This window comes from Somniosus microcephalus, unplaced genomic scaffold (assembly GCF_052327205.1).
Source record: "Somniosus microcephalus isolate GS21.2 unplaced genomic scaffold, FLI_Smic_1.0 unresolved_chr2, whole genome shotgun sequence".
In the NCBI taxonomy this organism is placed as follows: Eukaryota; Metazoa; Chordata; class Chondrichthyes; order Squaliformes; family Somniosidae; genus Somniosus; species Somniosus microcephalus.
Window position 1 is genome coordinate 21681085 of NW_028225180.1, and position 11288 is coordinate 21692372.

At 52.6% G+C, this 11288-nt stretch overlaps 1 protein-coding gene across 1 annotated transcript; it reads right to left on the bottom strand.

Moving 5' to 3' along the window:
- Nucleotides 1-2273: 2273 nt before the first annotated feature.
- Nucleotides 2274-7177, bottom strand: LOC147092255 (uncharacterized). Its single transcript, XM_085975904.1, has 2 exons — nucleotides 6538-7177; nucleotides 2274-2846 (listed from the first exon to the last, which is right to left on the bottom strand). Exons 1-2 carry the CDS (start codon nucleotides 6580-6582, stop codon nucleotides 2493-2495), a joined length of 399 nt encoding a protein of 132 aa, XP_085832030.1. The 5' UTR covers nucleotides 6583-7177; the 3' UTR covers nucleotides 2274-2492.
- Nucleotides 7178-11288: the final 4111 nt, after the last annotated feature.

Sequence of the window (11288 nt, forward strand, 5' to 3'; positions counted from 1 at the left end):
ATTCCCCAGCACCAGATCCAGCAATGCCTCCTTCCTAGTTGGGCCGAGAACATACTGGTTAAGGGAGTTCTCCTGAACACATTTCAGAAATTCCTCCCCCTCCTTTCCCTTTACCCTAGCATTATCCCAATCGGTATTTGGGGAACTAAAGTCCCCCAATATCTCCGCTCTATGGGGGAAAAATTCGGTATCGTCCCATTTGGGGCGCCATTATCGGCCGTGCGCAAAGTTTAGCGCCTGGCGCTAATTATCGCCTCCGACAGCAAACTTGGCTTTTATCGCCCCTGGAGGCGATTGGTGCGCTAAATCAGGCAATTCACACCTGTCTTTAGGCGCAAAGGCCGAGGAGCGAGGCGCTACCTCAGAGCGCTGGCGAAGCAAGGAAGGGCAAATCCAAATGAACCTGCAAAGTGCTGCTCAGTCCCCAAAACTCCTTCACACAGCGTTGAATCTCTCCAGAAGTCTCTCTCTCTCTCTCAGAATGTGTGGGGCAACAATGTCACCAACAAAAAAAGGCAGGAAGTGATTGTGATGAAATATGTCATTCATCAGACTCTGTAGTTAACTACATATATTGTATTGCCTGCTCCGGTGTTTTACCTTGTATTGTGTATAGTGGACCGCCCCCTTTGTGTGTTGGCTCCGCCCATACCTGGCCCTACTTAAGACAAGCCCAGGCTTGTCTTGCAGCAGAACAGCAGCACGCTAGGTGAAGCCACAGGCATCTTTTCTTTGCTAATAAAAGCCTTGTTTTATTCAGTTAACTTTGAGTCTTGAAGTCATTGAGGCGCATCAGTGGTCGGCTTTACATCGCGCCCCCCCAGTCCCTTCTCGACTGCAAAACGCTCCCCTCAACCTGTCGTTGCTAGCGGCAGGCGGTAAGGCAGGTGGCGCCACTCAATATCCGGTCCGGGGCGTTACGCACTCGACTGACGTCACGATCTGCCGGCGCAGGAGATCGTGGCGGTAGTGTTTAGCGCCGCCGCAAAATGTCTGGTTAATTTCGCGAGCGGCGCAAACATCGCCGTGCCCGGGCGCTAGTTGCCTCGCGCCCCATTAACGCCCTCTTAAAGCGCTAACGGGAGGCGCAAACCAACGGAATTTTTCTCCCTGTAGCTCTTGTATATCTCTGCGATTTCCCTGCAGATTTGCCCCTCTAACTCCCTCTCACTATTCAGAGGCCTGTAGAATACCCCCAATAGCGTGATCATACCCTTCTTGCTTCTCAACACTAACCAAATGGATTCTGCCCTTGCCCCCTCCAGGACATCCTCTCTTTCCAACACTACAATCTCTTTCCTAATCAGCACTGCCACCCCACCTCTCTTATTTCCTTCCCTATCTTTTCTGATCACCTTGTACCTTCGAATATTAAGGGCCGAGTCCTTACCACTTTTAAGCCACGTTTCCATTATTGCCACTACATCACATTCCCACATGGCTAATTGTGCTTGTAACTCACCAACCTTATTCACCACACTTTGTGCGTTTACATACATGCATTCCAAACCTGTCTTTGTATTCCTGGCAGTCCTTCTTAATCTGCTCCGATCTAATATGGTTCTACTTCCTTCTCTAGTACTATCCAACACTCTCACTCCTTTATGAACCCTACTCCTCTTTTCTACTTCTATACGCTGGTGCCCACCCCCTGCCAATTTAGTTTAAACCCTCCCCAACCACACTAGTGAGCCGCCCCGCGAGGACATTGGTCCCAGTCCTGTTGAGCTGCAACCCGTCCCTTTTGAATAGGTGCCTCCTGCCCCAGGACTGGTGCCAATGCCCCAAGAATCTGAAGCCCTCCCTCCTGCACCATCCCTCAAGCCACGCAATGATCCGCCCTCTCTTCCTATTTCTACTCTCGCAAGCACGTGGCACTGGGAGTAATCCCTATGGATTCTGGCTCCATCTTAATGTTAGTTACGTCCCTTTCAATCTCCTCCCATTATGTTATCTTGAATTAGTACAGCTCCGCCCCCTTCTTCCTTCCCTCTCCTTTGCCATATCCCGCAATGTTTCATTGCCCATCCTGTCCTTTCTGTAGCCGTGTTTCAGTTATCCCCACTACCCCTGGCTCCTGGCTACAGATTATTGACTCCGTTCCCCCCTGTGTTGTTTCGGATGCTGCAGAGGCAATTTCATTAGATTTATTCATTGACTCACTTAATTTTCAAACACTTAGTTTAATAATGAATAGTTTCATGATCAATTGCAGGGTATTGTGAGACAGGGTGTTGCGTTTGCAAAGATAATCCAGAGGCCGTATGCAGAACTCAACTCATGTCGTTTTTAATGGCTGATGCAACAACACTCTTACAGGCAAAAGCAATCAAATACAATGTCAGACATAATACAACGATAACAGCGCTATCAAACTTCATTTGCTCAGGCCAAGGCAATCGAGTACCTATCCCCAATGTCAGACATAACACAGGGTCTCACAGTTGGGGTGTGGGTCCTCCTCACTCCTCAGTCACACAGGGACGATGGGATTAGCCCCCCACCACCTTGTGAACCATTTGGAGGTCCATGGTCCCCTTCAGTTGATAGCCACGCAGGTCCATGCCATCCTCCAGGGTTCGGCTCTTAAAGTACAGGATCTGGCTCTGAGCAGCCATGTTAGATTTCTCCGCGATCTTCACCTTCAGCTCCCGGACGCTGATCCCGGGACTAACGCTCAGCCGGATCTTCCGTCCATTACAAAGACAAACCTGGACGGAAAGCTGCTGGGGGCTGCTGGACGGGGGCACTGCATTCTGGGGCTGGGCGCCAACATGGACGGCATTCAGGCCCTTTGCCTGTGGGGTATCAAGGTGGGCACTGGGCTGGGCAGCAGGCTGGCAGATCTGTTGAGAAGAAACAAACCATTCAATAGCTCAATCAAAGCCCCTCATCATTGTCAACACCTCTTGTTATAAATCTCATCATTCATCAAGAAACTACTCGTGAAATAACACTGGACGGCCAGCTGGTGGCGCTGTCCAAGGAGTATAAATACTCGGGCGTGGGCCCAGCTTGCCGGGGACATTTTGTAAGACAAGGAACTAGTGAAGTACAACTAGACCTCCATGTTCTGAAACAAGTTGATTAAAGCCTTGCTTTATTCTCAAACCAAGTGTGTAGTGAGTTTTATTATGTCACCTCTATTAAATCTCTTCTTAACCTTCTCTGCTCTAAGGAGAACAATCCCAGCTTCTCCAGTCTCTCCACATCACTGAAGTCCCTCATCCCTGGTACCATTCTGCTCAATCTCCCCTTAACCTTCTCTGCTCTAAGGAGAACAATCCTAGCTTCTCCAGTCTCTCCACGTAACTGAAGTCCCTCATCCCTGGTACCATTCTGGTCAATCTCCCCTTAACCTTCTCTGCTCTAAGGAGAACAACCCCAGCTTCTCCAGTCTCTCCACGTAACTGAAGTCCCTCATCCCTGGTACCATTCTGGTCAATCTCCCCTTAACCTTCTCTGCTCTAAGGAGAACAATCCCAGCTTCTCCAGTCTCTCCACATCACTGAAGTCCCTCATCCCTGGTACCATTCTGCTCAATCTCCCCTTAACCTTCTCTGCTCTAAGGAGAACAATCCCAGCTTCTCCAGTCTCTCCACGTAACTGAAGTCCCTCATCCCTGGTACCATTCTGGTCAATCTCCTCTGCACCCTCTCCAATGCCTTGACATCCTACAGTTTAACACAAGCTCCTCCCTTAGGTGCTCCTTAGTGCCGGGATCTTTCCCATATCCGATACGGGTGACGATTCACACCGCAGCTTTTCATTTTCGGGTGAGGAGGTTGGGTTTCTGCAAGCTTATATCATCGCAATCCAGGCGCAATGGTCCAAACCACCGTAAAAGATCGGGGGAATTTTTAACGTAATTGCGGTATGCCCGGAACCATTTACATTCCTGTTTTCCGCGATAGTCCATGCTGGTTCAAGATTCAGTTCATCCCCGGATCAGGGCCACTCCCTAGATCTGGCCCCTCCTACAGAACTGGCCCCTCCCACAGAACTGGCCCCTCCTACAGAACTGTCCCCTCCCACAGAACTGGTCCCACCCACAGAATTGGCCCCTCCCACAGAACTGTCCCCTCCCACAGAACTGGCCCCTCCTACAGAACTGGTCCCTCCTACAGAACTGGCCCCGGCAACAGAACTGGCCCCTCCCACAGAACTGTCCCCTCCCACAGAACTGGCCCCTCCCACAGAACTGGCCCCTCCCACAGAACTGGCCCCTCCTACAGAACTGGCCCCTCCCACAGAACTGGCCCCTCCCACAGAATTGGCCCCTCCCACAGAACTGGTCCCACCCACAGAATTGGCCCCTCCCACAGAATTGGCCCCTCCCACAGAACTGGCCCCTCCCACAGAATTGGCCCCTCCCACAGAACTGGTCCCACCCACAGAATTGGCCCCTCCCACAGAACTGGCCCTACCCACAGAACTGGCCCCTCCCACAGAACTGGCCCCACCCACAGAACTGGCCACTCCCACAGAACTGGCCTCACTCACAGAACTGGCCCCTCCCACAGAACTGGCCCCTCCGACAGAACTGGCCCCTCCCACAGAACTGGCCTCACTCACAGAACTGGCCCCTCCCACAGAACTGGCCCCTCCGACAGAACTGGCCCCTCCCACAGAACTGGCCCCTCCCACAGAACTGGCCCCTCCCACTGCACTGGCTCCTCCCACAGAACTGACCCCTCCTACAGATCTGGCCCCTCCCACTGCACTGGCCCCTCCCACAGAACTGGCCCCTCCCACAGAACTGGCCCCGCCCACAGAACTGGCCCCGGCAACAGAACTGGCCCCTCCCACAGAACTGGCCCCGCCCACAGATCTGGCCCCGCCTGCTGGTGGAAATGGCAAGATTCCGGCCGATCAGGAAATGCTGTTTAAGACGTGCTGGTTACCTGAGTCGCTCAGGACCGAGTCAATGCATTTTAAACTGTTCCTTCATCTCAAAAAATGGTCAATCTTCCCTTAACCATCTCTGCTCTAAGGCGAACAATCCCAGCTTCTCCATAAGAACATGAGAAATAGGAGCAGGAATAGGCCACTTGGCCTCTCGAGCCTGCTCCGCCATTCAATAAGATCATGGCTGATCTTGGGCTCAAAGCCACTTCCCCGCCCGCTCCCCATAACCCTTCACTCCCTTATCTTGCAAAAATCTGTCTATCTCCACCTTAAATGTATTTAATGACCCAGCCTCCACGGCTCTCTGGGGCAGAGAATTCCACAGATTTACGACCCTCTGAGAGAAGAAATTCCTCCTCATCTCAGTTCTAAAAAGGCGACCATTTATTCTGAATCTATGCCCCCTAGTTCTAGATTTCCCCACGAGGGGAAACATCCTCTCTGCATCTACCCTGTCGAGTCCCCTCAGTATCTTATATGTTTCGATAAGATCACCTCTCATTCTTCTAAATTCCAATGAGTATAGGCCCAACCTGCTCAACCTTTCCTCATAAGTCAACCCCCTCATCTCTGGAATTAACCAAGTGAACCTTCTCTGAACTGCCTCCAATGCAAGTATATCCTTCCTTATATAAGGAGACCAAAACTGTACGCAGTACTCAAGGTGTGGTCTCACCAATGCCCTGTACAGTTGTAGCAGGACCTCCCTGCTTTTATACTCCAACCCCCTTCCAATAAAGGCCAACATTCCATTTGCCTTTTTGATTACTTGCTGCACCCGCATGCTAACTTTTTGTGTTTCATGTACAAGGACCCCCAGGTCCCTCTGAACTGTAGCATTTTGTAATCTCTCTCCATTTAAATGATCCAGTCTCTCCACGTAACTGAAGTCCCTCATCCCTGGTACCATTCTGGTCAATCTCCCCTTAACCTTCTCTGCTCTAAGGAGAACAATCCCAGCTTCTCCAGTCTCTCCACATCACTGAAGTCCCTCATCCCTGGTACCATTCTGGTCAATCTCCCCTTAACCTTCTCTGCTCTAAGGAGAACAATCCCAGCTTCTCCAGTCTCTCCACGTCACTATTAATTACTTCCTATTACACGGCCCAATTGCACTGGTTCATGAAGAAAGAAGGACTTGCATTTATATAGCGCCTTTCACGAGCACCGGATGTCCCAAAGCGCTTTACAGCCAATGAACTACTTTTGGAAGTGGGGTCACTGTTGTAATGTAGGAAACGCGGCAGCCAATTTGCGCACAGCAAGCCCCCACAAACAGCGATGTGATAAATGACCAGATAATCTGTTGTTAGTGATGTTGATTTGAGGGATAAATATTGACCAGGACACCGGGGATAAACACCCCTGCTCATCTTCAAAATCGTGCTGTGGGATTTTTACAAGTCCCACAACCTTCTGACTCAGAGTGGAAGGGACTGCCGGTGGAGTCACGGCTGACACACAGCCCAGATCTGACGGTGGCGATGCTGGAAACCGTGTTTAGCAGAAACTGCGAGCCTAAACTAACCGACGCATTTTCAAGCGCATTTTGGGCGCAATTTCCCACTTGCACCCGGAACAGAATCTCCAGCCCTGACGATAAAGGTTTAAGTAGCAGTCGGTACTCACGGGCGAGTGGAGAATCTGCTGATAACGCCATGCGATCGCAGTCATGATTCGGGCTGTTCTTGGATCCTCGGTTCGCTGAAGGTCTCTGATCTGTGAACAGGGCTCCAAGCCTGAGGCAGTATTTATACACGCCCGGGGGGGATTTCCTGACCAGACTGTTTACCAAATGATCAGAGGTTGAAGTTCACAGTGTGTCAGCATGAAACCAAAAGCACTCTCGAGATGTGGACCGGGGGGGCCAATATTAATCCCTCAATTAGCATCACCAAAACAAATTATCTGCTCATTATCACAGTGCGGTTTGTGAGATCCTGCTGTGCGCTTCATGGCAGTCGCGTTTCCCACATTCCAACAGTCACTACACTTCAAAATAGTCCTCTATTGGCTGTAAAGTGCTTTGGGACGTCCTGAGGGGATGAAAGGCACTGTCGAAACGTGAGAGGTTATTTCTTTTCCTCGGATTCTCGCTGATCTGCTCCTGTTTCCCGTCTGATTTCTCCTCGAGTCTCCCTCAACAAACTAGACAGATATGGACAGTCCTGACGAAGGGTCTTCGACCTGAAACGTTAACTCTGTTTCACTCTCCACGGATGCTCCCTGGCCTGCTGAGTTTTTCCAGCGTTTTCTGTTGTTATTTCAAATTTCCAGCACCCGCAGTATTCTGCTAACAAATATTGCCAGTGCCGAGGCTCACTGCAGCCAATCAAAATTCAGAGAGGACAATGAGTCACCAGTATCCAGGCAGAGTGGAGGATTTCAGTTTGCATTTAATTAAAGTAACGAGAAAGTGAAAGATAGAGTAAAGCTCCCTCTACACTGTCCCATCAAACACTCCCAGGGCAGGTACAGCACAGGTTAGATACAGAGAAAAGCTCACTCTACACTGTCCCATCAAACACTCCCAGGGCAGGTACACCACGGGTTAGATACAGAGTAAAGCTCCCTCTACACTGTCCCATCAAACACTCCCAGGGCAGGTACACCACGGGTTAGATACAGAGTAAAGCTCCCTCTACACTGTCCCATCAAACACTCCCAGGGCAGGTACAACACGGGTTAGATACAGAGTAAAGCCCCCTCTACACTGTCCCATCAAACACTCCCAGGGCAGGTACACCACGGGTTAGATACAGAGTAAAGCTCCCTCTACACTGTCCCATCAAACACTCCCAGGGCAGGTACTGCACGGATTAGATACAGAGTAAAGCTCCCTCTACACGGTCCCATCAAACACTCCCAGGGCAGGTACTGCACGGATTAGATACAGAGTAAAGCTCCCTCTACACCGTCCCATCAAACACTCCCAGGGCAGGTACAGCATGGGTTAGACACAGAATAAAGCTCCCTCTACACTGTCCAATCAAACACTCCCAGGGCAGGTACATCATGGGTTAGACACCCTCTGCACTGTCCCATCAAACACTTCCAGGGCAGGTACAGAACGGGTTCGGTACAGAGTAAAGCTCCCTCTACACTGTCCCATCAAACACTCCCAGGGCAGGTGCTGCACGGATTAGATACAGAGTAAAGCTCTCTCCACACTGTCCCATCAAACACTCCCAGGGCAGGTACAGCACAGGGTTAGATACAGAGTGAAGCTCCCTCTACACTGTCACAGTACTGAGGGTGTTCTGCTATATCAGAGGGGCAGTACAGAAGCAGCTGCACTGTCGGAGCGGCAGTACTGAGGGAGCGCTGCACTTTCAGAGCAGCAGTGCTGAGGAAGTACTGCACTGTCGGAGGGGCAGTATTGAGGGAACGCTCCACTGTCAGAGGATCAGTACTGAGGGAGCGCTGCATTGTCGGAGGGCATTACTGAGGGAGAACCGCACTTTCGGAGGATCAGTACTGAGGGAGCGCCGCAATGTCGGAGGGGCAATACTGAGGGTTCGCTGCACTGTAGGTGGGGCAGTACTGAGGGAGCACTGCAATGTCAGAGAGGCTGTACTGAGGGAGCGCTGCACTGTCGAACGATCAGTACTGTGGGAGCGCCGCACTGTCGGAGGGGCAGCACTGAGCGTTCGCTGCACTGTAGGAGGGGCAGTACTGAGGGAGCGGCGCACTGTCGGATGGGCAGTATTGTGGGAGCGCCGCACAGTCGGAGGGGTAGGACTGAGGGAGCGCTGCACTGTCGGAGGGGGCAGCACTGAGAGAGCGCTGCACTGTCGGAGGGGCAGTACTGAGGGAGTGCTGCACTGTCGGAGGGGCAGTACTGATGGAGCGCCGCACTGTCGGAGGGGCAGTACTGAGGGAGCGCTGCACTGTCGGAGGGGCAGTACTGAGGGAGCGACGCACTGTCGGAGGGACAGTACTGAGGGAGCGGCGCACTGTCGGAGGGGCAGTACTGAGAGAGCACCGCACTGTCGGAGGATCAGTACTGAGGGACTGCTGCACTGTCGGAGGATCAGTACTGAGGGAGCACTGCACTCTCGGAGGGGCAGTACTGAGGGAGCGCTGCACTGTCGGAGGGGCAGTACTGAGGGAGCGCCGATCTGTCGGAGGGGCAGTACTGAGGGAGCGCTGCACTGTCGGAGAATCAGTACTGAGGGAGTGCCGCACTGTCGGAGGATCAGTACTGAGCCAGCGCTGCACTCTCGGAGGGGCAGTACTGAGGGAACGCTGCACTGTCGGAGGGGCAGTACTGAGAGAGCACCACACTATCGGAGGATCAGTACTGAGCGAGCGCCGCACTGTCGGAGGATCAGTACTGAGGGAGTGCCGCACTGTCGGAGGGACGGTACTGAGGGAGTGCCGCACTGTCGGAGGGTCAGTACTGAGGGAGCGCCGCACTGTCGGAGGATCAGTACTGAGGGAGCGCCGCACTGTCGGAGGGTCAGTACTGAGGGAGTGCCGCACTGTCGGAGGGGCAGTACTGAGGGAGCGCTGCACTGTCGGAGGGGCAGTACTGAGGGAGCGACGCACTGTCGGAGGGGCAGTACTGAGGGAGCGGCGCACTGTCGGTGGGGCAGTACTGAGAGAGCACCGCACTGTCGGAGGATCAGTACTGAGGGACTGCTGCACTGTCGGAGGATCAGTACTGAGGGAGCACTGCACTCTCGGAGGGGCAGTACTGAGGGAGCGCTGCACTGTCGGAGGGGCAGTACTGAGGGAGCGCCGATCTGTCGGAGGGGCAGTACTGAGGGAGCGCTGCACTGTCGGAGAATCAGCACTGAGGGAGTGCCGCACTGTCGGAGGATCAGTACTGAGGGAGCGCTGCACTCTCGGAGGGGCAGTACTGAGGGAACGCTGCACTGTCGGAGGGGCAGTACTGAGAGAGCACCACACTATCGGAGGATCAGTACTGAGCGAGCGCCGCACTGTCGGAGGATCAGTACTGAGGGAGCGCCGCACTGTCGGAGGGGCAGTACTGAGGGAGCGCCGCACTGTCGGAGGGACGGTACTGAGGGAGTGCCGCACTGTCGGAGGGTCAGTACTGAGGGAGCGCCGCACTGTCGGAGGATCAGTACTGAGGGAGCGCCGCACTGTCGGAGGGTCAGTACTGAGGGAGTGCCGCACTGTCGGAGGGGCAGTACTGAGGGAGCGCCGCACTGTCGGAGGGGCAGTACTGAGGGAGCACCGCACTGTCGGAGGGGCAGTACTGAGGGAGCGCCGCACTGTCGGAGGGGCAGTACTGAGGGAGCGCCGCACTGTCGGAGGGGCAGTACTGAGGGAGCGCCACACTGTCGGAGGGGCAGTACTGAGGGAGCGCCGCACTGTCGGAGGGGCAGTACTGAGGGAGCGCCGCACTGTCGGAGGGGCAGTACCGAGGGCGCACCACACTGTCGGAGGGGCAGTACTGAGGGAGCGCTGCAGTGTCAAAGGTGCCATCTTTTGGGATGAGACATTAAACCGAGGCACCGTCTGTCCACTGGGCTGGACGTAAAAGACCCATGGTCAGTATAGGATGAAGAGATGGGTAGTTAACCCCCGGTGTGCTGGAGTCAATATTTAGCTCTCAATTAACATCACTAAAACAGATTATCTGGTCGTCATCACAGCGCTTTTTGTGGGATCTTGCTGTGCCGAATATGGGTGCCACGCTTCCCACATTCCAACAGTGACTACACTTCAAAATAATCCTTAATTGGCTGTGAGGCGCTGTAGTTTTCAAAGGCTCCTTAGAATAATTTGTCCGTGACTACACCGGCCAATCTGGGTACAGGTATATTGTGTATCAGTAAAACAGCTTTATTAAGCATTAAATATCCAATCCAAAGAAGTAATATTGAACAATAAGATAGTCGCCATCTGTTCACTGAACCCCACCGTTCCTTCCGACTGACTGTATCGCGGTCTCTTTATTCTCTTGCTGTGTTCTGTTGACTGAAGCTTCTCGTCCTCTGGTTACGCGCCGCTTTCGGTGTTCAATAGCTGTTCATTTACATATTTTTTTCATCCGTTTTGCCTAGATGGCAGTTAGCGAGCAAGCTATCCTTAACTGAGGACAACCTTCACACTAAATTCTCACAGATGTCTTTTTGCTTTTCAATCAGCTCATTGTTTAGCCGGTTCTGCATGTTTGCGAAGTCAGGGAGTGGGGACTGTCTCCAGCCCCCTATCTTATTTAGAAATGTTGCTGAATTTCTTGTTCCCCACTATCTCCTTGTTTACTCAACAGACCATTTTACAGAATTACATCCATTTCTAACAGTTTAGTCAGGTTGCCATAATTCTCCCATCCTGCTTTGGTCTGAGCCATTTTCCATTTGATACGGGCTTGTTAGGTTGTAAACAGACAATTCACATATTAT

Excerpts from the sequence above, each read along its gene's own strand:
- LOC147092255 (XM_085975904.1), bottom strand. The coding sequence starts at position 6,582 with ATGACTGCGATCGCATGGCGTTATCAGCAGATTCTCCACTCGCCC. Across the intron at positions 2,847-6,537 it reads AGCAGATTCTCCACTCGCCC|ATCTGCCAGCCTGCTGCCCA; the intron begins GTGAGTACCGAC and ends TCTTCTCAACAG.